Source organism: Lonchura striata, chromosome Z (genome assembly GCF_050655825.1).
Source record: "Lonchura striata isolate lonStrDom1 chromosome Z, ASM5065582v1, whole genome shotgun sequence".
Lineage (NCBI taxonomy): Eukaryota > Metazoa > Chordata > Aves > Passeriformes > Estrildidae > Lonchura > Lonchura striata.
The window spans coordinates 4,686,559-4,714,099 of NC_140740.1; the positions used below are offsets into that span (position 1 = coordinate 4,686,559).

The 27,541-nt window shown below is 43.5% G+C and overlaps 1 protein-coding gene across 2 annotated transcripts in view; it reads right to left on the reverse strand.

Annotated features, from left to right (window-relative positions):
- RAD23B (RAD23 nucleotide excision repair protein B) overlaps positions 1–1,970 on the reverse strand; it is a 35,580-nt gene extending 33,610 nt beyond the window's left edge. The window contains exon 1 of one of the 2 annotated variants that reach the window (XM_021533994.3): positions 1,850–1,970. In XM_021533994.3, coding sequence (XP_021389669.1) covers positions 1,850–1,915 — 66 coding nt within the window. In that variant the 5' untranslated portion in view covers positions 1,916–1,970. Of the gene's footprint in view, positions 1–807; positions 998–1,849 lie in introns of those variants that run through there. The other variant, XM_085567607.1, reaches the window with a different exon arrangement.
- Positions 1,971–27,541: the final 25,571 nt, after the last annotated feature.

The window sequence follows — 27,541 nt, forward strand, 5'->3', positions numbered from 1 at the left end:
TAATAATAAGACCAAGCCTTTATCCTGCTCTTTTAAAAACAAAGTTCTCCTCAAATTCTACCAGATTTCCTCTGTTTTACCACCCATTCCTGGCCAAAACCTGAAGTTATGCTCATGAGGAGCATTTTTATTTTGAGCCACTGTAGCGGCTACATCTATAAACAGAGGGTGCAGTTTCATTTTCCCACAATCCAACTTAGTCATTGCATTCTGCTGTCTCATAAACTGGTGAAGGCTTTGACCGACAACATTCCTTCAGTCCTCTCCTTGAATTTACTTCCCAGGACCTTACTGAATGCAGAGAGCAAGAGGGAAAAAAAAGGAAAAAAAAAAAAAAAGATAGTTTTTTCAGTAACAGCACAGACTTATGTTTTAAATATTTGAAGGTTTCTGATCCCTGCCTCTCCTAAGCATTTGTCATGCCTCTCAGTCACAATGGTAACCCAAATGAGCTCTTAGTCCAACTTTCAACTGTCATCCTTTAGTTTTCTTAAGATGGAAGAGGGCAAACCAACAGACTTTACAAAAGCAGATCCAATGTTCCATAGTTTTTTGAGCTTCACTGCTCACCTGTCACAGGAAAGGCTGCTGGAAAGAAAGGAAAGCTGCCAGCCTCCCCAGATCTTTCAAACCAAGGCCACAAGTGTGTGTGGACTTGGCTATCAAAACAACCATCTCTGCTCAGGCAAGTGACAAGGCAACTTCCAACCCTGCCAACTCACTTAGGGCCCTTCCTCTCATCTCACAACACAGCATTTCCCCGAGGATTTTCCAGCAGGCTCCTGTGTGCCAGAAGAAAACATTCACCTGGAAGCAAAACATGTCTCCTCCTCGCTCACAGCATCATCAGACACATCCAAAGGCATCGAGGAGAGGGGGAATGAGGCTGCTGTGCACCCCACCGCACACCCCAACACCGGCTCCACCGAGGTCAGCAGCGTCTCTCCCGCACTCCCTCCCGTCCGAAGTGCACACTGATTAATCGCTGCAGCTCGCCCTGTGAGGCCAAACACCAAACCCTCCCGCACTCTCCCACCTCCACAGCACACCCCTGCCCGGGCACACAGCGATGCACCCGGCAGCAAACACCAGCCCCTCTCCAGATCACGCTCCTGCCCCGGCAGTGAAGCCCCACAGCCCTCCCAGCGTTTCCCTCCTGCGAATCCATGGGAGGAGGGAAGGACCACCACGTTTTCCTTCTGCTGGACCCCCAACCTCATCCCGGGAGAGAGATGCTCTCGCAATATCCAGTGTCCCCATCCCCCTCTCCCAGGGCTCCCAGCATAAACCAGCAGCGATCTGTGCCCCACCGACTGCCAACCCACGGCACCCCGCTTCCCGACAGGGAAAACTTTCCTATAGCGCTCCTCTCCTCCCCAGGACTACGTGAGGTATTTATTCGCCCTCCCGCCTCCCGGGCTGTTTCCCCTTTCCACCTCAGAGCTATTCCCCCTTTCCACCTCCCGAGCTATTCCGCCTCCCACCTCCGGGGCGTTCTCCTCTAAAACAAGGGGGGAAAACTCCTTCCGCCGGAGATTTGGCCACGGCAGTCCCTTTCCTTCGGCGATGGGAAGTCCCTCTTACCCACCAGCATCCCGAGGAAAAGGGGTCCCTCGCACCCCCGCCTGAGCTCATCCCCTCCCTCCGGCCCCGCCAGCCGCAAAATCATCCCGGGCGGACCCCGCCTCACCCCCGCGACCCCAACCCCTCACGGAATCTCCCTTTCCAGGGGCTGAGCGCACAGATCCCGCATCCCTCTCCACGGCCGCGTCCCGGGGATGGGAAGAGGGGGGAAGAGCGTGGGGGGGGGGTGGGGGGAGCGGGGGCGGGAGCCCGGGAATGGCCGCACCGTCTCCTCGGGGTCGATGTCGATGCGGAAGGTTTGCTGCTGCAGCGTCTTCAGCGTGATCTGCATGGCGGCGGGTACGTGCCGCGCTCCGGCCGCCCTCGTCCCTTCCCCGGGAAGAGGTGGCGGGGCAGAGGCCGGGAAAGGGAGGAGGAGGAGGGAGGCGGCGCCGGGCTGGGCGGGAGCGGCGGTTGCGCATGCGCCGCCCGGGGCGCGCGCCACGGCGCAGGCGCGGGCGCGCCTGAGGGCGGGGAGAGCGGGAGGCGGGGCGCGGGCGGCGAGGCAGAAATACAGATATCAATGTGTATAAATAGATAGAGAGAGAAGGAACGGAGTGATTGTGGGGAAGAACGTCTGCGAGTCCGGCCTGTGGCCGGACAGCAGCGTGTCAGCCAGGCCGTGGCGCTGAGTGACGCGTCCAGGCGTTGCTCGAACACCTCCGGGGCAGTGACTCTGCAGTCTCCCATTCCAACGTCCAGCCAGCCTTTCTGAAGAAATTCTTCCTAATATACAACTAAACCTCCCCTGGCCCAGCCTGAGGCCATTCCCTCCTGTCCCTGTTCCTGGAGCAGAGCCTGACCCCTCTGGCTGTCCCCTCCTGTCAGGAGCTGTGCAGAGCTCAAGGTCCCACCTGAGCCTCCTTTCCTCCAGGCTGAGCCCCTTCCCAGCTCCCTCAGCCTCTCCTGGGGCTCCATTCCCTTCCCCAGCCCCGTTCCCTCCTCTGGCCATGCTCCAGCCCCTCAGTGTTCTTCTTGAAATGAGTGGCACAGGACACACCGCTTGTAAGTTGTTATACAAGCTTATTAATACACGCTTGCAGGTTTATAGCACCCTCAGTTCCGCCAGTGCTCATTTCATAGAATATAAAAGACCATCTAGTCCCAGCCCCTGTGCCATGGGCAGGGACACCTCCAACTAAGGTTGCTCAAGGTTGCTTTATCCAACCTGTCCTTGAACAACACCAGGTGTTGGAACATCCACAACCTCCCCAGGCAAGCTGTTCAAGTGTCTCACCATCACAATAAAGAATGTCTTCCCTATATCCAGCTTAAATTGGGGATAAATAGGAGAGATTCCCCTCAAAAGGAAAGATTCCCTAAACCTCCCCTCTTTCAGTTTGTACCTACCCCTCCTTGTCCTATCACTAAAGTTCCCAACATAGTGTCCCTCTCTGGCTTCCCTGTATGCTCCTTCAGATACTGGAAACTTCTCCAGGGCGAACAGCCCCAGCTTTCTCAAGCTGACTTCACAGGGCAGGTGCTCCTGATGAGCTTGGTGGCCTCCTCTGGACTTGCTCCATGAGTCCTTCTCACTTTGAGTATCCCAGAGCTGGATGCAGCACTGCAGGTGAGGGTCTCACAAGAGGAGAAGAGAGGCAGAATTTCCTCCTTTGACCTGCTGCCCACGCTGCTTTGGAAGCAGCCCAGCAGTCATTTGGCTTTCTGGGCTGTGAGTGCACACTGCTGGCTCATGGTGAGTTTAGTAGCTTGCAGTTTAGTGTTTGGGTAGTTGATGCATACCTTTGATGGGTTATTAACCTGTGTTTGCCCTGTTGCTCTTTAGATAATGTAGGAGGAAAGTTGCTACAAGTAAACTTTAAAGTTGAGCCAGCTGTGTTGGTAAAAGAGACCTTTTCTCCTGCTCCTTGTAACCTCTTCCATCTGCAGTTGTAGGATCTCCCAGGGCATCTTCTTTGAATAAAGGCTGTCTTTCTGCAAAAGGGGATACTTATGTCAGGCTGACTTAGTTGCAGTTAAACTCCAAATTTCCTAGTATTGTGTAATGGCCAGAAAATTTCTAGCCTGCCACTAAGATTGTCAGCTTAATCATTGTAATGAGAACCATCTCCTAACTCATTTTTTACAGTAGGCTTAGCTTCCTCAGCATTTCCTCCCAGGCCAGCAGACAGCATTGCCAGGCAGCAGGGAAGAGGAAGACCCCTTTCCCTGCAGGAGTGAGGGAATGGGGACGTGCTACACGTACACACAGGGCTGGAGGTGCTGATTCTGCCAGCGTCCTGCTCATGCTCTGTCATACAGCTGCCAGAGAGCCAGAGCCTCCTGCAGCTTTCACAACGAAAAAGAAACCGCTGACTGTTGCTAGTAGGAATCCAGCATTCCTGACAGTACAGAATAACTTGCTTGCTCTGCGTGGAGAGCCATTAAAAAAAAAAAAAAAAAAAAGAGAGAGAGAGAAAATATCACTTGCTAGTTTTTGCTTGGGTGGTTACAACCTAAAATATGCTGCTTGTTCACTTTCACTCTTGCCTGATACCTAAGTCTATACTTTGAAGATAAAAGGGATTTTTTTTTAAACTTTTCTTTCAGCAGTCCAGATATGCGAGTGCTGAGCTTCATGAGCTTCACATGCAAACTAAAATACCTCATGCTGAGGGGTTGTGTCAGTTTCACTACCCTTTTCTGCTCAGCTTGTGCTAAACTACTCATTCTGACTTCTGTGTTTGCTGGTTAGTGTGTGAAGCAGTTCTGCCCAGGGCTAGGGGCTCATTTCAACAGTGGCTGTTTGGCTCTGCTTGTAAAAGCCCCAGAATAACTGGGAAACAATTCCAGAGGCTATGAACGGCTAAGGATGAAGGTCTTTTTCTGACAATTTATTTGAATTTTGAAATAGAATGAGAGAAAAAAAAGAAGCTGTGATTTTTTTTTTTTTCCCTCTGAGTGGTTCAAGAATTTATGACAACTCACTGTATTGGGAATATAATAAATAAATAGAATCTTGATATTTCCTCTAGCTCAGCCCATTCAGCTCCATAAAATCTGTCAGGGCTTGGCTCTCCAGTTCTTTCTTGCAGTTGCAGAATCTAGAGTTGGAATTTCTCCCCCAGAGCAGCCTCATAATTTAGTTTCATAGTGCTTCTCATTGACAGCCAGTGCTTTGTGGTTTTTTTTTTCTTTCTGTATCTGAAGTATTTTGCGCAATCGCCCTGTGTACAGACTGAAGCATCACAGTTAGCTAACTTTATTTACAACAGTTTATATGCTGACTCAATCAGCATACAAACATCCCCTATCCAAGAGAAAAAAAAATTGGATTGATTTGAGAAAAATGTGAAATGAAGCCAAAGACTTAGAAAGATGTTTTGGTGGCAAATGCATAAGATGATTACTTTTGGATTCTTGCTTCCAAGTAACTTGATTTCCCTGGTGCACTTAACTCCAGCTGTGTGAGCTGTGTGCTGCCATAGCTTTGTCCCTCTCGGCTCCTTTTGGTTGTCCATGATTCCCCAGGACCTGCTCTTTACCCAAGCCTGTTCACAGCTGTGAGCACCCTCCTAGGTTCAAGGACCCTGATTGTTACAGAACCCGTTGTAACAGTATCAGTGTGTACACGTCTGCCTGTTGTCACCTCAGGTTACCTGCGTGTCACCTCTCCAGCCACAAAAAATGTCCCCGTTGCATGATACTCGAGTTTGTCTGCTTATCTTGGGAAGAGTTTCTGTGGTTTTCAGTGGCAAAGACTGAGGCAAAGTCTCGAGTCAGTGCTCTTGGGAAGTCAATTCTGCCTCTGCACTAACCTACAGTAAATACACACACCCCCTTTGTTACCTGGGTCATCCCATTGTCTTAGATGTGTGTGTGCTATTAAGGCAGCCTTATCATTGCCATAATTTTTACAGGTCCTGCCCAGATTCTGGGAGTGATGGCAGACAAAGGCTTTGAAGGTGACTCACCCCAAAGAACTGTTTAGGGAAGCAAGGGGTGAAATGGTGCTTGTAAGAAAGCAGCACATTCTGTTTCAGGCCTTTTGAGGTGGGTGCAGGCTTTTCAAAAGAAGACAGCACTGACAGAAATGGCCTGAACAAGGCCCTGAGGGTGTAGAAAGCAACTTTTTTTGTCTGTGTTGAGCTAGGAGGAGGCATGCAGAGGGCAGTACTCCAGGCAGATGCTTGTCAGTCTGGATAACAGAGGTAATGAAAGGGAGAAGCAAGCTTTTGAGCTGCTGCTGGTGGTTAGGAAGAGTTGTTACAAAAGTAGATGTAGAAGAGATCCAGAAGGGCAGCACAGCCTGGAGGGGCTTGGGATCAAATAGAGCACATGTTGATAATGGAGAGGTGAGGGAAGTTAGCACCATCATTGACAGGCAGTAACATGACCTTACCCTTAATGAAAGGCAGCATTTCACATTTATTTCACAATAAGTGACCTATCCCTGGAAAATGCTTCAAAAGCAGTCTTTTCCCACTGGTTGTGAATGTGAAATAAAAATGAATGAATGCGAGGTGTCCTAGGCTGTAGTGTTTATTTGCTATTGAGTTGACTGGTTCTCTGCTGTTCCATGCTTCCCAATGCAGATCTCCCGCTGGCTTTCCCTGTATCACAAATTAGTTGACCTTTTGTGAAGGCTGAACCAACTGCAGACACATCTCTGGAGCAGGTGAACCTCTGCTTAGATTCCAGTTTGCAGTAACTCATTATTTCACCCTTCATCTTATTCTGCAGGCACTCCGGAGCTTTATCTGCCTCCTGTTGCCAGCATTGTTTCCTTTGGTACAGAAGTAATTTGGGGGTTTACTTGTGCTGTGAAACTGCTACCATGCTTCTCAATCATCCTCATTTATTGTGCAGGATTAACACAGAAGCAGCTTCACGCTGTTTGTCACGATAGTAAAGAGCAGCTGTGCAGGTTAATCAGCTAATTAGACAGTGAGGTATTATGCAATAATGGAGGCAGTGGTTACCTGCAGCAAGGTGGTTGTAACCACTTCAGCCACTACCAACTGCAGGAAAAGAGGGTCTGGATCTTGCTTTTCTTTGGATTTACCTGTAATCTCTCATGTCTGCATGCCTCATGGTCTGAAAAAAAAAAAAAAATCAACAAAAGGGGCTGGGTCCTTCAGATTTGGAGACATCTCACTTTGAAGCAGTGGTACTGCCTTGGATGAGGGAAATAATTTGGTGCATTTTCAGAACCAGACTCAGAAGCATAGAAAATCCCATTAGAGTTCCTGCCAGCCCTTGGACACCATGGATGTTAGCACTGGAGTCTGCAGACAAGAACCTACAGTTCAGTTTTATTGCACACACTGATGGAAAGTTAGTATGAGATCAAAATGAAACCCAGTCTTTACTGATAAAAGGGACTAAAATTTCTTTTATGCAGGGTTCACACTTGAGGTCTTTTATTTTGAGAGCAATTGCTTTTCTGTTGTTAGTGTTTTAGCCTGATTGACACTCAAAATACCTGCCAAGAATACTTGGAATTCACTATACAATAACAGCATGGCAAGTGCATTAGACTATCATCTTGACAGGCTTATATATTTATTATGCTAAATATGTGGGTGTAGTAATTTTATTAGGAATATGTAGATACTTTCCATCAGTAAAATCAGTATCAAATATGGGGAAACCCGCAAAAGATTTGTCAGCTGACTCTAATATGTAAATTTTCCTTAAACATGTAATAAAAGTTCTCACTCAGCTGTAAAGCCTTTTATTTTATTTTTCTATTCCGAAATTTAGGGGCAATAGCTATAGTAAGTATATTAACTTCTTAATTTGAAATAACTTTGTTTTATACCATTTATTAAGGAAGTGAGGGATAAGGGGTGAGGAGGGGAATCTCAGTTCAGGGCATGTCTGCAAGGCACCTCCAGGAGATATTCCTAGAGCATAGTCCAGCTTCACAACTGGGCTTGCAGTTGGAATCTAACCCCTTTATGTATCAGTTTGTTTGTTTGTTTGTTTATGTGCTCCCTTGCCACCTGGTAAGTGTCATTTTGCAACTGCAGGAAATGATGTTTGCCAAGAAAGGCCAAATTGGACTTGAAGTTGAGTACCAGGCTGCATAGTGCTTCTTTCCCCAAGCATTTCAGGGAAGAGGTCCTCTTGTAACAGCCTTGGCTAGTGACTCTGGAAGCTTATCCCAGCCATGTTAGTGCCCTGAACATACTGGCATTGGAATCAAACTCTTTAAATCTCTGTGTGCAGAAATGACCTAGGAGAGGGAGGTATTGAATTCTGTATGCTTCAAGACAGTTTACCTGAGGGTGAAAAAATATTTTTACTCATGTAAAGTTTCCTTATTTTGTCACTGATTTCTTTGGAGTGCCAGACAGCTAAAAGGGAAGGAATAAAAAATTATTTGGATTTGACAAATGCCTCTGAAGACAGTTATCTGATGTCTGTGTCTGTTACCAGGAAGGGCTGCTGTGGCTCTAGGGGGAGTTTAGAGTGTTTCAGAGTGCAGACTCTTTGCCAGCTATTCTAATATTTAGGCTTTGTTTGAGCTTCTGTCCTGTCTGTGTTCCTGCCTGTCCTGTAATAACAAGGACAAACGGGAGCCGGAAGCTGTACATTGTCCTCCCGTGGTTCTGCAGAGCTGCTGTGGAAAGGCCAGACATCTGAATATTCCAAAGCAAGGCCAAAAATTGCATGAGCCATTAGAATCGTAAATACTGCAGCCAGTCGGGCAGCCCATTAGTATTGACAGTTGTCACAGGGTGAGTCTTCCGAGCTTCAGGACAGGACTGAGCAGTTCCAGAGTGGATTGATGAGTGCTCTATAAAAAGCTGGGAAAATGACGTCAGGAATCGTCAGCAATTAGTCTGGAACATCGATTCCAAGAATAATATTTATGTGAAAAATAGTGAATCAAATCCTACAGGTCTAACTGGGCCTACTATGAGTAAATTAGATCAGTTCATTTTTGTATGAGTCATTAATCATATTGCAGTCATCACTGTGGTTATCTGAAAGTATTTTAATTTAATCAAAATGCGGCTAAAACTCATATAAACAAATTTGGCCTAAGCTGGACAGCCACACACACAGAACAATCTTTTCCAGTGTGGTGTGAGGAGTTAAACACCAAAACAGGTCTTTCTACAGTAACCTGACTATAGATTTTTACATTACTTGATTTTGAGCATGCACTTTCCAACATGTTGCTTTCTGTGCTGACTACTGTATAAAAGAGAACAATATGCTATGCTCTGAAGCTTTTGTCACAGTGTTCATAGCTTCTACAGGCCATCTGCTGTGAAGTAATGTTGCTGCTACAGTACACTTATTTCCTAGCATATGTGTAACCTGACAGCTGGGGAGTGTGAGCCCTCTGGATTCAACAGGAATTCACTTGGATGTGTAGTTATTCTGTCTACATAAAACCTTGTGTAAAACAATACCAACTCCTAGGTCACAAACCACAAAAGCCTTGTAGTTGGCACAGTTATAAGTAGCTTCTACCCCAAACTTTTACTTGGAGGAGAATTAATTAATTCAGACCCTGAACTAATTCAGACCTTGAATCTCAGTGCTTTGTCCAGCCAGACTTTGAAAACCTCCAAAGATCCCTCCTCTGGCTCCTGCTATAGTGCATAATTAATCTCATTTTTTCCCCTTCTAACTGTATGCTGAACTTCTCTAGGTTCTGCTGATGTCACTGTCTTTTGCCCTCCTGCCAGGGAGTGTTCTTCACTGGGAAGATCCTGGCCCCATCCACTTGATCTCATCCCCACAGGCACAAGGGTGTGCTGTGAACTGCTCCAAATCATTCTCTGTTCCATGTTGAACCAGCCCCAGCCCCACAGACCCTCCTCTCAGGGTGATTATTTCAGCCCCACAGTTCTAGTGGCTTCCCCTGAGCCCTTCTGGTTTGTCAGTTCTGCCTGGGGTCCCAAACAGGACACAGTGCCCCGATGGAGCTGGGCAGGTGGGATCACCCTGGCCCACCTGCCTGCACCCTGGATAGGAGAGAAAATACACTCAGGTCTGTGGGGCCCAATGAGATAGATCCCAGAGTCCTGAGGGAATTGGCTGATGTTGCCAAGCCATTCTCCATCACATTTAAAAAATTCAGGGCAGTCACGGGTATTCCCTGGTGCCTGGAATAAAGGAAGCATCACTCCTATTTTTAAAACCAGGAGAAAGGAAGACACAGGGAGCTACAGACCAGTGACCCTCACCTCTGTGCCTGGGAAGATCATGGACCAGATCCTTTTGAAGTAATGTTAGGGCACATGGAAGACAAAGAGGTGTTCTAAGATAGCCAGCATGGCTTCACTAAGGGAAAATTGTCCCTGCCCATCTTGTGGCCCTCTGTAATGGAATGACTGCAATGGTCAGCAAGGGAAGACTGACCAATGTCATCCACCTGGATATCTGCAAAGCCTTTGGAGAGACCCAGGTTTGAAGGGTGTAGGCTTGAGTGGAGGAGGAGTTGGCTGGATGGACACAGACAGGGAGTTGTGGTCAATGGTTCCATGTCCAGCTGGAGGCTGGTGATGAGTGGTGTCCCTCAGGGCTGTGTCCTGGGACTGGTGGTCTTCAATACCTTCATAAGTGACATAGACAGGGAGAGCAGCTCCTCAACAGGTTTGCAGCTGACACCAAGCTGAGGGTGCTGGTGACACATCTGAAGGATGGGGCTAGCCATGGGTACCTGTACAAGCTCGAGAATGGGGCCTAAAAAACACAGTGAGGTTCAACAAGTCCAAGTGCCAGGTGCTGCACCTGGGGCAATCCCAGACATGAGCACAGACTGGGAGAAGAATTCATTGAGAGAAGCCCTGTGGAGAAGGACTTTGGAGTTTCTTCTGGTGGAATATAAAGGTGGACATGAGCCAGTGATGTGGGCTGGCAGCCCAGAAGGCCAACTACCCCCTGGGCCACACCAAAAGCAATGGAGGAAACGTGTCAAAGGAAGTGATTATTCCCCTCTACTCTGCCTTCTTGAGACTCCACCTGGACAGCTGCATCCAGCTCTGGATTCCCCAGCACAAGAAAGCTGTAGACATCTTAGAGCTGGTCCAGAGGAGGCCACAAAGATACTCAGAAGGCTGGAGAACCTGTGCTAAGGAGAGACATGCTGAGAGTTGAGGTTGTTCGGCCTGGAGAAGTGAAAGGAAACCTTAGAGCATTTTCCAGTACCTAAAGGGGCTACAAGTGACCTGGAGAGAGATTTTTTGCAAGGGCATGTAGTGATAAAACAAAGGAGAATAGCTTTAAGCTGAAAGAGGCCAGATATGTGGAGGAAAATCTTAGTTCAGGTGATAGTGAGGCCCTGACACATACTTGACCAAAGAAGCTGTGAGTGCTCGGTATAAAAGGGTTCAAGGCCAGGCTGTGTGGGGCCTAGAGCTACCTGATCTAGTGGATGGCATCCCTGCTCTTAGGGGTAGAGGAGAGAGATGGAATTAGGTTATCTTAGGGGTCTCTTCTAACCCAAATCTTTCCAAGATCCTATGAAAAGCTCCTTGGGGGAGGAATCAGGGCAGCTCAGAGGGCTGGCAAGAAGTGCTGAGATGTGGGAAAAGCCTGTGGAACTTTGCACTGCAGCCTCCCAGGGTGACATGGGGAACTACACAATGAACCTTCTTACCTCACATGTCTGGAGTCCCCTGCCCCAGACAGAGTGACCTGATGGAGCACTGGGAATTACAGGATCAGTAAGTGCCTTCTAGATGGACATAAAATCATCAGGGACCTCCCCAGGCTCCACAACCTTTCAAAAATGGCAGAGAGTGGCTTCACACTGTCATTAGCCACCTCACTCAACCCCCTTCAGACAAATCCCACTTAGGTCAATGGAATTGTGTAAGATAAGATTTTCTAGGAAACCTCTGAGCTGAATGTACTCTATTCATCTTCATCCCTGCCTTTGGGCTAAAACACCTGTGAACAGTGTCAGTGGAAACTGAGAGGAAGAAGGTACCAAGTACCTCTTTTTTGCCTGCATTTGCTGTCAATGTACTGCTCAACCCATTTGTCATAATTTCTTTACATGATTTACTTCTTACATAGCAGCAGAAGCACTTCTTGAACCCCGGCTTAGCTTTGATTTTCCTGATTACACCTCTGGACTCTCCATCAGAAATAATAATATAATCTCTGTTATAACCTCTCCTAATTCCTACTGTGCTTATAATTTTTTTTTTTTTTTGCATTGCTCTGCCATTAATTCTCTTTATAGCCAAGCCAGCCTCCTAAAATATCTGTTTTTATCCTTGAGCATCAACAAGGACTTTTTTTTTGAGCTCCTTTGCCCTTCAAACCCCACAAGAGCTGGCTCCTATAAGAGCTGCCTCACACCTACCTCTTCCCTGAGTAAGCCACGGCTTTCTGAAGTGAGGTTCAGGGCTATTGGCCTTCCTACTCCCTACCCTGGCCCAGGATCTTGAACTTCCCTGTGTCTGGATCACTACAGTTACGCCCTGACCAGTTCTTCCTTATTTTTAAGGAAGCACATCCTGACCAGCATAATCCCAGTTGGTATATCTAACATCTGTGTCATCCCTGACATCCTCTAGAAATCTCCCTAATGGTGTTTTCCATGCTGCAGGTGCCAGGGATAATGAATCTCTCCAGGAGAACCAATTCTAGGGACCAGCAACTCGACCACGGCAGGAGCACTGTAGTTCTGTCCCCCACACTGTGATCTATCTCAAATGCAGAATGCAGGAATATGAGACAGGGCCAGCATATCAAATATGATTCCCTGTTTCCTAGAAATATCTTAAAACATAATAAAATTGGGAGTTTTGTTTTTGGTATTGTGTTGTTGTTTTTTTCAGGGTATTTTACTCCATATGATTCTCCCAATTAATTATGATGAGTCAGAAACTGCTTCTCCTGTAACTGTCTCTTGTGTAATGTGTTTGTGATCAGTTTAAACCTGTTTAGTCTTGAGCCAGCATGACCACTCAGGTTTTCAGCATTCGTTTGTATTCACATACAGTAATTGTACTACTCTCTGCTTGCATTTTGTGAGACTAAATATGCCAAACTTCTGTAGTTTTGCCGTATTTCTCACTAACATTTTAGCTGTCATTCTCTGCAGGTCTTCTGAGTTGATTCAATCTTTCTTGAACTTGAGCTAGAGCCTATGCAGTGTCTCACTGGTGTGGTTTGTGCTTCTGGATCTTGCCTTGCACCTGCCCTGTGGAACCACTTGAGCTTCTCACAGCTTTGTCTTTTTAGTGACATGTTGATACATTTAGGACATAGTAACACACACTTTCCTGTCTCTTTCAGCAGTTTTCAACCACTGATCTCACAGAAATTCTTACTATTGTCTTACTATTGTTGAGCTAATACACCTAAGTTTCTTCAAGCTGTTTCCACATTTTGCAACACTATCATTAAAGGAAATTCACAGTGAATCCCCAGAGATTTTCTCAAAGATCTTGCTCCTGAAATAAGGTACTGTCTCTGCACCTGCTTTCCCTATTCTTCCTAGTCAGCTCCTTACCTGCTGTACCTTGATGGCACTGATCACCATCCATGCCAGTAATGCTAATTATTTCTCAGATGACCTTGAGTTATGTGGATAATGTTTTGTCTGTGCAAAGGGCATCAGCAGAATATCCAGGATTGTTTGATGGCTCTTGGTACTCAAGACTGTGTTTATTGGATTGCTTCAGATGATTTGGGCTGAATGATGCTGTTGTGTCTACTCACTCCTAGCACCCAAATAGATACACACATACACACATTCCTGTTCTGTACTTCCCTTTTATGTTGTCAATGTCATTTTTTAGGAAGGCATCCACAGACATTTGCACACAACTGTCACAGCAAGTGCTTGAATGCTAATGGGGCAGCAGGCTCACAGGGAAGAACTGCCTTGCTTCATTATGTGGCTGAGAAGCGTGCTGGGTGCTATCTTTAATAGAGATCTACACAGATTCTTAGTTGGCTGCAGTACACATTCCAGTTGAACACTACTTACCAGCCAAATTTCAAGGTTCAGCAAACAATTGAGCTAGGGCAGACAGAATAATTACAGAGTTGTGAAAGGCTGAAAAGTAGAACAGATGAACAGATTGTTCCCTCTACCTGTCAACCTTGGTGGGGAAAAAAAGTTCAGCTTCTAGGTAACAGCAGTCTCTTAGCTCAGAGGGGTCTTCCCTCTCTCCCAAAGCCCAGAATCATGCTTTAAGTGTCTCATCTCCAGTTAGTGTATTGTGTGTTTTTGACACCCAGCTTATCATAGGACTCATGTGCTCAGGCTGCACACAACAGGTCCCTGCAAAATACCTACCATGTCCGAGGGTGCTGTTCCTAAGCAGCACTGCAGAGTCTCTCAAGTCCACCTGGCCATTTTATATTTAGGGTTAGATCCCTATTGAACCTTTCAGGTAAAGCCTTTTCTAGTGCTAACTGAACCACCTTTAGCTGAAATGCCCTTTTCCATTGCAGCTCTTCTGTCTCTGTCTGCATTGTAGTGAGGGATTGCAGTGAGGGTACCAGGTTTGGCTCCAGTTTCCCATGGTTACCAGTGAAATCAAATATGAATAAAACAGAGGGCTGATTTCCTTGGGATTTAGTAGCTTCCCCCCACCCCCCCACCCCCCTTAACTCCCAACTGGCTTAAATATTTTTTTTTTCCTTTTTCTGCAGTTTCCAACTGCAAGTTTAAGAAGTGGTTCAGAAGAGTGGGTAGGATGCCTGACTGGGGGTAAAGAGGCCTGCGTGTTAATCCTGCCCAAAATAAATGATCAGGTAATGGTTTTGATTTTACCTGTATGTGGCTCAATCCTCTCCAATCAGGCAGACTCTGTGAAGTGCAATGACTTGAAAATTAGCTTCACAATGTTTTTTAAAATTAAAATGAAAGAGGAAATTAAATTACTGCCAGTGAGAACGAGAAGTAACAGTCATTCACTAATTGTTTGTCAGAAAACAGGTTCAGTGAAGGGGAAAATCAAACTTGATCGGTATTGCTGAGTTTATCTTCATAATTTCTTGGCTAAATGATGTCTTCTGAGATCAAGGAGAGAGCTAAACAACAGAAATTCTGTTTCAGGATTTATGCAAAGTTCACTTGCATGTCAGGTTACAAATATTGGTAGAGTGACACTTCATTTCTGCTACAATTGTCACATACAAATAAGATTATTGGAAGTGTTAGAGGTCTGAAAGGGATAATTTGCTTGAGGTAAGAACTTTTAAAAGACTAAGCATGAAGTCATTCAGGTTGGGTATAAAGGGTAAATATCAAATTAAGCAAAGCAGGCAGACTGTAACCAAGCTTCGGTGAGACCCAGTGGAAGGGTCATGTTGTCCAAGTTAACTGGCACTGAGAAGAAAATTTAAAATTAGAGTTACCAGGAGTTATAATTTTTTCTTTCTCCTGAGCATTGCTGCTGCATGGTTGCTATAATAGAAAAGGCTGAAAGGACCCTGCTTCCATAGAAGTGAACACTTAAAAAAGGAGCAGGAGAGAAGTAATGGGGAAAAAAGAAAGAACCTGTCAGTGGAGCAATACTAGTACATGTTCAATAGCACTTCACACAGAGAGGCAAAAGACCCAAATAACCACAACCCTCAGCAGTGTACTGCTTCTTATAAGGGACAGGGCTTTCATGTTTCCAGCTGAAGTATGACAGGCAAGCCCATGTGAATGACATGCTTATTCATGTACAAATGCCACCCATTGCACGTAGTATGGATTAAACCTCTTCTACCTGCTGAGAACAGGACAGAGGACGTGTCCAGTGCATGGAAGCCCAAGTGATATTAGCCCCAGCTATTCAGCACAGCAGCCACGCACAATTACTGCAGCTGGTAGCCATGGTTCAGGCCATTCTGGGATCTCATCAGAGACTTCCAGCTTTGCAGAAGACACTCTCGATATCTTGCTGGACAAAAAAGAAAAAAAAAGACAGGGCAAAGGACCCTCCAAAAGACCAGGAACATCCACAGCCAAGACCACAATGGAGATTATTTGGCTTAGCATGAAGATTCAGGTCTGCATGCCCCAAGGAAAGCACTTACGTTGTTCGCCTCTATAGTAAAAATTTAATTGTAATATGATAAGTGATGTTTTTTCCAATATGCGCATATTGACTGTATTGTGTTGGGAAAAATAGTTAGCTCATGCATCAACATGCACTTCTCAACTATCTGATTGCTGCTTCAGGTAGGAGATTCCCAAATCTTACTGCTCAGTTACTGCACTACCTCATTTTTCTCTGCCAAGTATCATTGCCGTTTGCTCTCTGAAGTGAGAGTGCCACAGAAACTTTATTGCTTGGTGAATATCACAGAATTTCAGTGTAATAGTCCAAACTTGCACAGAGAAATCTGGAATTAGGTAAAATAGACTAGAAATCTCACTTTTGTGGGCCTTCTCCTTTGGAATATTTTATCCCTGGAGTTTTATTTGTCATTCTCCTGCCATTTACAACTAAGATGTAAATCTGAGACCATCTGTACTTGCAATCTTGCTGTAGCCTCTCATGTCTCTCATATTTGAAGTGTAAGTCTTATTTAAAGATAAGACTCCTGTCTTGGGTCCTAACTTTAGGAACAAGCAGAGAGGTTGCTGTCTTGAAAGAAGTCTTGCTGGAGAAACATTTTCAAAACTGTGACGTTGGTGCCCACATCCCTCTTTCTTGAAACAGTTATTCCCTCTTCATGGAATTGAGGTGTCAGTTTACTGTTTTACAGCATTCTTTTATCCCTCTTTTTTTTTTTTTTTTTTTTTTTTTTTTTTTTAAATCCCATTCCCTGAAGAGCTGCCCAGTCCCAAGAAGCTTTTGGGGGTGTTTCTTTTTCCAATTCTGCTGTCACTTTGTTAGGACTCGGCAGTTGCGGGGTCAGCCCGTGGTCAGTTTTCCATGTGGGAATGGAAAAGTGCTATGTGGATGTCGGGATCACTGCACTCTTTTTACCCGGACAGCAGATGGCATCGAAGCTCCAGAAACGTCATCACTCTCTCGGACCCTGACCAGATTTTTTTTTGGCTTCGACATCTTGGTGCAAACGTTATTATTTCTATAGGCTTCCATTTGGCCTCCTGTTAGCTTAAAAGAACGTTTTGATAGTAGTATATGTACACATTTTTAAAATTTGGTGATCTTTCTCCTGAAGCTTAACTTACTTTTCTCCTTCAGGGTACTTAAAGGAAATCTAAGAATTTCTCTTATAATGGTTTTAAGTGAGGATTAATTTTATATCTCATTTTATGTCTGATTTATCAAATTCATTCTTTAGAATAATATCTGTTCTCCAGAAGTTTGGTTATTATGAATGCTGACTTGGGTAAAAGAGCGGATGATAATCAGATGTATTAAAGTGATATTATTTCTAAATGGCAATTCTTCTTGATGCTAGACTTCACAGTTTAGGTATAGCATTCAATACCTTATGAATACTGAGTGCAAAACTGCTGTTTACATGTCTAAAAAAAACTAATACAAAAAGCCCATTGTGAATATATAAGATCTAATTAATTCAGTTGCAAGGTTGACTCTGATAACCCATTTGCTCTTTCATTTCCAGGATGGCAAAAGACAGCTGACTGTTTGTATCTAAACCCACACACATTAGTCTTCATGGAAAGTGTCTTGTGCCTGTTTCTCTCCTAGGAAGCACTTTTCATAGGTTCAAACAGAACAAGAAAAAATATTCAATTAGTAGGGTTTTTCCCCTCTTGTTCTTCTTTTTAACAAAACCATTTTGACACTGTCAACAACAGGAATATTAAATTGCACATGAGGGAGGGTTCCAAATAATGCTCTTAATTCAACAGAATTTATGTATGGTAGAATATTTTTCTTCAGAAATCCAGAAAATAGTCCTTTAGGTTAAAACAAACAAACAAACATAAAACCAAAACAAACAAAACCTATTGAGCCATTTATTTGATTAAAATATTTATGGATTAAATAATTGTAGCTCATCCCTTATCATTTGTGGTACTCAAATATCTTTCTATGTCTCCCTGATATGAACAATAAAATAGATAAGAGAAGTTTAAGAAGTGAAGTCCATTTGGCCTTAAATAAGATAGGAAGTTAACCATTTCTGGTGATGGGATTTCTCTTGACTTTCAGAATCATGGATTGCTCAAGATGGATGTAGACATTGGATGAGTAATTTTTGCCTGTTCTCAGTTTATCCACTGTAAATTCAGTTACTGATGTTGGGAAAACAGCAACATCTGGATCAACAAGTTGTTTTGGGTTTTTTTGCCATCCCTCAGTGGCATGGATTCTGTGATAAAGGTATTTGTTAAGCATCTCTTGAAGTTTTACTTAGGTTTTGGGTAGTAGATTTTTTAGGTTATCCAGGACATTCAAATGTCTTCTTCTGTGATTGTTTTCCATATCATTAAAAATTACAGCTCATATTAATTCTAATTCTACTATTACTGACTCTACTCTTAAAAACTATGCTAATACTCTATTTTTAATTCTGTTTCACCGAGGTGATCCATGCCGATTAACGATAGTTTTTTTCAGATATGTAATATGACAGAATTTATCACATTCTTAGTAAATAAATAATATGTTGTTGTTAATAAGATTCATTTAATGCATATTGGCATGGTTGCATGCTTACATAACATTCCCAAGAAGACAAATAATACTCCTTCTTGAATGATGCTTAAAATATTTAATTTTATTTATTTAATCACTTAAAAGGCATAATAATTTAATTGCTACTACACCATTGTGGTAAACAAAAGTGAGAACTGTAGAAAACATAATGTGAAATGATGCTTTTTAAATATTGAATAAGTACTGAGGACTGCCAGGTTAAGTGATCATGTGGCTGACTCAGTATTCTGCTACCAGAAGCCAAAGTTTGCTCTCAGAACAAAATGCAGGTGTGAAAAAGAAGGAATGGCAGGTGAGGAGGATTTGTCTGTACCAGGTTTTGATTCAGGCTGCTGGGCAAGGTCTCAGTTTTTGGAGTCACTGCCAGTGGCCAGTGATTTGTGTGAGACCATGGAGCTCCAAATGCTGTGTGACCCTGGCTGGGCAGCTCCTCAGCTCACCAGTCACTGCTTTTCCAGGACACAGGTTCCACCAGCTCAGAATGGTCAGAGACCTTCATCCAAACCCCCAGTGTTTCTGCAGTTCAAATAACAAAGAGTTGTCTATTGTTCCAGCAGAATTGTTGCTCAGATGAATCTCCACAGAGGTCTGATTTTTTAGGAAATTGAGGGTGGTAATACCCAGATTGCTGGTTATGCTGGCAGGAGAAAAAACTGGGTTTGTGAGCACATTTTGTCTGCAAGCTCTTTCTCTGCCATCATCAAAGTCAGTAGAACAGTAGGGAGGGTCAAACAGAGGTGAGGATCACTTGTGCTGGTGTGCTTAGCTTCTTTCTTTGTCGTGGAGGCAGTGAGCAGGACTGTAACTGTGCTTAGGAGGCAAGGTTCAGTCATCTGTCATTGTCTCTATGCCCACTGCAGACAGTAAATGACAATTAAAAGGCCTCTGTTCCTTCAGCAGGTAGCTCAGGTTCTATTAATTTTATCAGGTTCTAACAGTTCTATTCCTCCCTAATTATCTGTGAAAAGGATCTTTTTCTCCTGCATGTTTTGAAGCCTCAGGTGCTCACCCACAGCCATAAATTTGCCTTATGCCTGTCTTACGTATGGTCAGCTCTCAGAAGCAACTCTCTGATTCTTTGTTTCTCAGGCTCAACTTATTAGAGAAATCGTGTACAGACTCACAGCAAATCCTGCACGGGCAGGACAGGCTCTCTTCTCATACCTTTGTTCAAGAAAACCGCCCCTTTGTCAGAAGCAGCTTCATCTGATTATCAGCAGCTCTCTCAAATGGCACAGGAAAGCTGCTGTCCATCCTCCAGCTAACTCAGTATTTGCTGGGAAAACAGCACAGTGCTGCACCAGCCACCAACCTATCTGTGTCCCTTGGAGGGCAAAGGAGCTCAGGAACACTGGAATATTTTCAGTTTCAAGGCATAAAATTGGCCTACATTCTTCATCAGAAAAAGGAAGGAAAACATCCTGTAAACAGTGAGTTACTGAGAGAGCTCCAATGCAAAAGAGAGACATGAGAGAGATGGAAAAGGTGAGAATACCACAAAGAAATATAGAAATAGTGCTCCTGCATGCAGTGATGTAGTTAGCAAAGGAAAAATTCAGCCAAAGCTCAAATTGGCAAATGATGTCAAACACAGCAAATAAAAGGCTGTTATTGCTCTGTTACAGAGTGGAAGCACAAAGCTGCAGGTATGCTGCTGAATGGTGATGGAAGGTTAATTACAAATGCCCAAAGAAAAGACAGAAGTACTCAGTGCCCTCTTCACATCAGTCATCATGGGTGAGATCAGCCCCCAGGCCTCTATGCTGAGAAGGAATGGCAAACAATTGTATCAGAGAGTTCATTTAAGGACCAGCTCCACAAATTGGACACCTATAAAAAGCTTCCCCAGTTTCAGGGGGGAAAAAAACATCACCATGAGAGTTATTAGCCACAGGAGCCAGGAAAGTGGTGGACTTTTCTTGATGGAAGTATTCAAGAGACAGTTTGACAAAGAATGGAGAACTTAATATAAGGCACTGCTTTCCGTGGAAGTTGGAAGTCCCATTCAAATCTGGACCTTTATGTCATTTTTATGATCACCTCTAGTTTCTGCAGAAGTATTACAATGAGTGATAGATGTAAGTAGTCTGATTTCAAACCCTTTGTACAGTTATAATGGTGACTTTAATAACACTTGTACATAGCTCATCTCTTCAATTAAACTTTTTCTTTTTCTTCTATGTCTGACACTTAGTGTCCCTGCACTAAGGATCACAGAAGCAGTTGCAGAGAGAGATGTTTTATTCTCCAAACCCCTGATTTTTTGATTCTGAATTATTTGCTCATAATGTTTGAGCTTTGGCTTCTGTCATTAGCTCTTCTGTTTAAGAGCCAGTGGAAAAGCACTTTTTCTTGATGATAAAATTTTGTTGTGATTTCTGGTATTTGCAGCTACTCACCAGGTCATGCCTTATAGAGCAAGATAACTTCTTCTCAGCTCCCACCTGAATAATTTCCACTATGTTGCTCTGTTGTTGTACATCCTTCTCTGCTTTTTGGAAAGATTTTGTGCTACCACAGAGTAAGAAGGAGGAACACTATTGTACCTCCATTCCAGGAAATACTGTCTTCAAAACCATCCCTCAAAGATTTTGGCAGATCTGATTTTTGAGGTCTTAGTGAGGAACATCTGAATTTCCACTCTGCACCAGAACAATATCCAGCTGACTTCTATATTTTTCCAGGAGTGAATAATGTTTATCCCACTAAGGTCTCCTGGAGCCTTTTAGGGCCTCACCAGACAGCAGTGGTGTGATTACCTCCCAAAAAGGAAGAAACTGTGCTGTCACAAACCTGAAAGTACTCACCCAAATATTGTCTTTTTAGTTTCAATGGGCTGTGTGAACATTGCTGTGACTTCAGGCTCTGTCTCTTGGACACTCCAAAGCCTTTGTGGTTGGGATTTCACAGAGCAGCGTCCCAACCCTTGTGCTGACTCCAGAGTGCTCCGGCTAATTCCTTCCCAAACTGCAAGTCCAAGAGCTCTCTGAGCTTGCCACATGGTTTTCCCAGGACATGTATATTTGCCAGTAAGCCTAATTACTTTTTGGCTGATGCAAGACATTCAGAGGGGAGAAAAATATCATCAAAAAAAGAAAGGGCACTCTGTGCCCCTGTGGCCATCCAACCTTAAGGTTTGGATTAGAGGCTTTTAAAGAGCCCACCCTTCTTTGTCTCCCTTTTTCCTCCTGAAAGTGGTCTTTTCCTCTCCTTCCAGCAGATGTTTTTCTGCTCTCAGTCGTTCCTCATTTTTTGGCATGACTGAAAAGAGAGCACTTCCTGGGTTGTCATTAGTCTCCTTGTCAAGAGCCTCACAGATCAGGCCTGTCAGATGTGCAAAATCTATCACCACCTCATCCACAGTTTACTTGTTACCCTGCCGAGTTTCAGATTGGAATAATTAGTTTGCTTTGAGCCATTGCCAATTATTTTGCTGCTGTATGATTAAATGGACTGTAACTGAATAACTGGTCACCAAGATTTAATGACCCTCCACTGTTATATCTAGCCAAGTTAAAGGGTTTTTTTTCCTTTCTGTCACCTCCCAGAGGACTTCAGCTGAATCTGAAGGCAAAAGGTCGCAGGCATGCACAACAATGAGAACAGAATTTGCAATGTAGAATAGAATAATGTAGAGGGTCCCTAGCACCAGACAGAGTTTATAAGCAGGGTGGTTAACAGGTTGTTTTGCATGCACACAGAGAGACAGACACAAATAAGAAAAGTGTAAAATGGAGTTATAAGAGCTGTATCTTCTTTCCTAATTAAGAAAATTCTTCTTTAGTATGCAAGCCAGCTGGATCAAAGCATACTTTTAAATATAAAGTTATGTGCTCAAGAAATTGGTTCTTCATCTATGTCTAAGATTCTTGCAATAAATTAGTGTTTGTTTCCCCAGACTGATCTCCTGGAACTTAGACATTTGTTCTCTAGTTGTAAATTGCCACCTCACTAGAAAAAAAGGCACAGTCTGTTTTTAATGTGTCCATGCCAAGTTTTGATTAGTATTATGTAATAGTAATTTCAACTCAGCTGTTGAAACCGTAAGTGTATTTAAATTAAAGAATTCTGTTTGAGTCTTGGACTGAAACATTGTGGGCAATTAATTTACAGTCTGGACCAGCACATTTGAGCACATCAGCAAAAAGATGTTGATAATTCTGTGTCTTGCTGGGGAAAGAAATCACAATGTCCCTATATCACAATCTGCTAAACAAAGCTTTCAGCAAATGTGGGTTTGTGGGTGATCAGCAAAAGCACTGATGTGATTTTTGTAGTTGGATATAGATGCGTAGATCTGATCTATTAATTCGATCATGTACATGAAAAGCAGTGCCTCCTACATCCCTTGGTATTGGAAACAGCCAAGCAATGATTCATCAGACCAATGTCCTCTTGATGAGAAAGCTGAACCATGGAAGGCCTTCTGTGTTCACATCAATAAAGACAAAGATACTGCCATTCATTCACATTCTTCTGGCAGCTGCAATATGCAGGTAGTGCCCCAAACACAATAGGCTTTTCCTTGTCCTGGAATGCTCCTGCTGCTCAGCAGCACCACCACCACCACAGACAGTGAGCTGGCAGCTGTCCCCAGGAGAACTTTGGCTGCTTTCACCCTGAACCCCTCTTCTTCAGCTCTTCTTTTCCAGCCAGGACAAAATGCTGAGTGCTGCTCTGACCTGGACAAGGCCAGCTGGCAGAGTCTGGTGGCACACATTGGTTCAATGAGGGAAGAGGCCACTTCTGCCTGCCATGCTTCAAGCCAGCAGTGCTTCCAGCCCTGGGGGAGAAACTGGCACCTCTGCCAGGAGCATCTGCCCAGGTGTACCACATCTCTGCTCTTATCACCACAGGGAAATAGTCCCTGAGCAGAAGGAGCAGTGGGAGAGCCTTTGAGTGCAAGGCGTGGGCTGGCAATTCAGCAGCTAAGGATTCTGAGGGACTGGAGGGCTTAGCCATAGAAATGTTGTGTCTTTGAATTCAAAACAATGTTCTGGCTGTCTGGAGGCTTGGGACAGGTTAGAAGAGGCAGGGACAAGGATATGCAGGAGGGGCGGCCTGTCCCAACAACCGTCTGAGTTGGCCATCACAAAATCTGAGGCTGAAGCAAAACCCAGCCCCAGGAACTCACCAGGGACAGATTTCTCAGAGTTATTAATGATGTTACACTGTGAAAGTCCTGGACCAGCAAGGTAAGCCCAAGACATGCATTTTCAGATTATTCAGTTTTATTCGGATATATTCAGATTTTTCTTGGTTCAAAGGTGACTTTAACATGATTGTTTCTGAACTTCAGACTTTAATCAAAGCTTCAGGATAAAAGTAGAAGAAAAAGAAATATCTATCAAAAATACCTCCTCACTGTCAAAGCATATATACTAATAAAACCCCAAATCTTGTTTAACCTACTGCTGTTAAAGAGAAGAAGGGCATTTAAGGTAGTGTTAATATAAGATAGAATAAGTGCATTTACAAACAAGTTGTGCAATAGACAAAAGAAACCCCAATTCCTAATGTGTTTGTCTGCATAGAACCTTCAATATCCAGTAGAATAAGGTTGGGCAGCTGGAGAGATACTATCACTGTTTCTGTCTTCACTATCAACACACAGATTTTCATAGTTCTTATGTGGAAACTAATTACCAAGTTTGGATGAAATTTGCAAGCAGTTTTGGAGGTCATACAAACTGTTTTCACAGCAGCTAAATCTGAACTAGACCTTAGCTAACCTTAAGTAAGTCCACTACACCTGCAGGTACTGCTGTGTACGAACCCAACACTAACTGATTTTTGGTAATTAAAATTATTCAGAAGCAGGTACAGCTATCTCTGGCTTTAATGTAATCACTAGGTAAGCCTGGGTGGAAATCAGAAACCCTTGTTTTGCATCTTCAGAAGTTGATTGTGTGCACATCCATCTGTGCAAAAGAAATATGATTCTCTCCTGCAGACAGCAGATAAATATCATGTCATCTCTCCTCCGCTGCTGAATCCCTGGATGATCCTGTTATCTTTCTTTCATTGTTATTCTCCCTGGCAGCAGGAGCCCTTCAGCAGTCCTTACTCTGTGCCCAGAGTGGGAGGTGGGGTGTGAGGCACTCAGCCACAGCACCCCCAGGCATATCCTCATCTCTGTTTCACCAGGGACCATCACTGGGAACCTGAGCACAACACTTCATTTGTGGTCTGCTGGCTTCTTCTCCACATTTTTTGTTTCTCTTGTCTATTCAGCCTGTAATCTTTTCAAAGGCTGGGACTGTCTCTGACTGTCTAGACACACAGGACCTATTACAATGGGACATTGATTGCTGATGGGGTCTCCATCTGCTTACTGTATTGCAAATGATTACTGCTAACTTTAAAAGAGCTACATTTCAGCGTCAGGGTTCAGCACTAATAAGGACATTTGGACTTTATTGCAAAGGTAAATAATGCCTCTACGAATGTACTAATGAACAGAGAAAAAATCTATTTCAAAATCACAGAAGTTTATAGGTTAAAGGTGGATTATGTGGTTTTCATGCTTGGCCAATGATGTATGCTCTTGCTTTCTTTCTCTGCTATCTGCTGAAGCCAACTGAAATGTTTGACAAGTGGCTTAGTTTTTCTGTGCAGTACCTGTAATATATACTGCTATTTCTTAGCACTGTTGTTCTTATCACTACAGCCTCTGAATGTCTCAAAACACCTCAGGAATTTATTTGTAATACATAAATGTTATTGTACCCATTTTACAGAGTGAAATTTAAAGGCATGAAGTGATACACAGACACGTAAAAATTATCTTCTAAGGAAGAAAAATCCAGATGCCCTGTCTAATGCTTTAATCATGGGTGTAGCCTTTCTACAGTACAGTATTTTATTGGAAAGCCTCAAGGAAATCTCTCCTTGACACATGAAAAATAATAAGTGTGATTCCTGCCAAGATTTTTTTGTTTTGAGTTGACAAAACTGTTGCCATGTCAAAACAGTTCTCAGAACTGCATCTTTTGTCTGATTTTTCACATCCTTTTCCTCTGCTTATGTAGGCAAGCAAGAAGATTCTGGGAAGCTGCAGCTTCCTTTAGAAATATTCCTTTCTTCCCCAACAATGTGACCACCTAAGAGAGCAGAGGGAAGAATGTTTGGCACAGGGTGGATGAGCAGCAAGAGACATCCCTCTGTCCCTTTATAGGATAACAGCTGCACCACCGTCACAGGCCCCGAGAAGACAGAAATAATGTGTTTGTGGCCAATTGTTCAGCCTTGGCAAGTGACCCTGGAGAGTCAGTGTTAGCAGCTATTGATACCAAGAGCAACGGTCTCTTCCTGCTTTTGTGAGAGCACACTTTGGATTACCCAGGGTGCTCTGCAATCCTGCTTTTGAAACATGCCCAACTCACCAGGCATCCCAACCTAATGGGAAAAAAAATAATAATTAAAAAAAAACAAAACAACAACAAAAACACACACAAAAAAAAAAAACAACCAAAAAAACAGCAAAGGCTGCTATGCAGAGCAGCATTTGAATAGAGAGCAGCCAATTTGCCAGTACAACAATTCTGCATTGAGCTGATTCCTAGATATGAATATCCCTTTCAGGGAGAGCTTCTCAAATGAGGGAAATCCAGAAGCTGGCTTTTGAGAGTGAAATTCCCTGGGAATTCAGCATACAGCTTTGCCTGGCAGTGTTCCCACCAAAGAACCAACAAAAAGCAAGTGGCTCTAATCCTTCTCCTTATGTATTTTGGCAGCTTTCTTCCATTTAAAAGAAAAATAAAAATAAAAGTCCATCTTGCTCCCACACTGGAAGATGTCCAAGATACACACATTGGGAGTACAGGAACTGACATTTAAGGTCCTCCAGACACTTTTTATGCTGTGTCTTTGATCACACAGAAAAAGCAGTTTATTTTTGCCTTTTATGGTCTTAAAACAAAAAGTTGCTCTTGGAAGCTGTCTGCAATACAATTTGGTGTTCAGCCTTCTTGATAAAACTGTTCCAAATGGTGCCATAAAAAAACAAACACCCCAATAGTCCTGGTTAGGCTCCTGTGTATCTCTTCTGAACCATGAATTTTGTGAAGATTAAAATAAATGCAAGACCAAAACTGCACCTTTGTTTTGTTTTGTCATTTGTATGACCTTTTTTTTTTAAAGCAGCAAATGTTTGGAAGCTCAAGACTGCACTAAGGCACAAACATACATGCTTTTCATGTCATAAGTCTTCTTGCTTTTTAGATAAGGTAAGGTCTGAGATAAAGTTGTGGGGAAGATACAGTGTGAGATGATGGCAAAAAGCCATTTGTGTTGCTTCTGCTGCCCTTCAGGCATGCTATCCTCAGACAGGCATATCAGAAAATCTGATCCAGGATTTTTATAATCTCTGCTGCTCTGTCCAGGTCTGCTCTAAGTGATGCATTTTCTCTGTTAAGCATTTTGTCATGCAGAGTATTAGCTGCTAGTATTTGTAGAGAACTTCTGTTCACTACGACACTTTGACCTTTACATGGGAACAAAAACAAGACATTGCAGTTGTCCAAGTGATTTATAGTAAAGATGTTATGAATTGGCATTTAAAATAGGTATTGTTCTCATGTAGCGAGCATCAGGCCTTGTATTTCATCAGGTAACACATCTTAATTTGGCCGTTAGGGAAAAGTCATATCTTACCCACATGAAATGCTCTTGTTTATCCTAGGAGTGGTTTCAGAAACAGTTTGGAGAGGGCAGAATTCCCAAACTGGAAAGACAAAACTATCTGCTTTTATTCAGACAGACCTAGAAGGGCAAATATGGTCAGCTTAAAAAGTCAGATCCTCAGATGTTGTGATATCCTAGAATCAGTGGAAAATCAGATTTACACCTACAGAGTGCCTAGCAAGTGTCTAATTTGGATACTCTGGAATTTAACAAATTCTGACTAAAAATGCTGAAGAGAAAGTTGTGCACTACTGCATATACTAGGCAAGAATCAGCATAACAAAATTCAGTACTCCTTTTAAATGGAAACTTATAGCATATGAAGCACAAGATTTTATCTAGCAGTTTTTAATAATCAGTCAGGAAAGGCAAAACTGAATAGATAAACCATGGTTGTTTCCAACAGCATCTCTGACTGAGCGGTGATGGTCTTCCATGCTGGTGCATCCTCACCAATGGAGACAGAATTCATCAAGAGGTTCATAAGACAGAAGAGGCCTCCACTTTAACATGTTGTTTTTAGGGGCATATTTTTTGTTCAAATGAAGGATATTTGGGCAGATGAAAAAAAAAAAAAAAGAAAAAAGCTGTAACTGGCAGAGATTACGGATGTGAATTACCACATGACAACAAAGGCTGTCTGAAGGGTAGGTTCATGCTTCCACATACCTTGGCTGACAGCAGCATCTCAAACCTGTAGT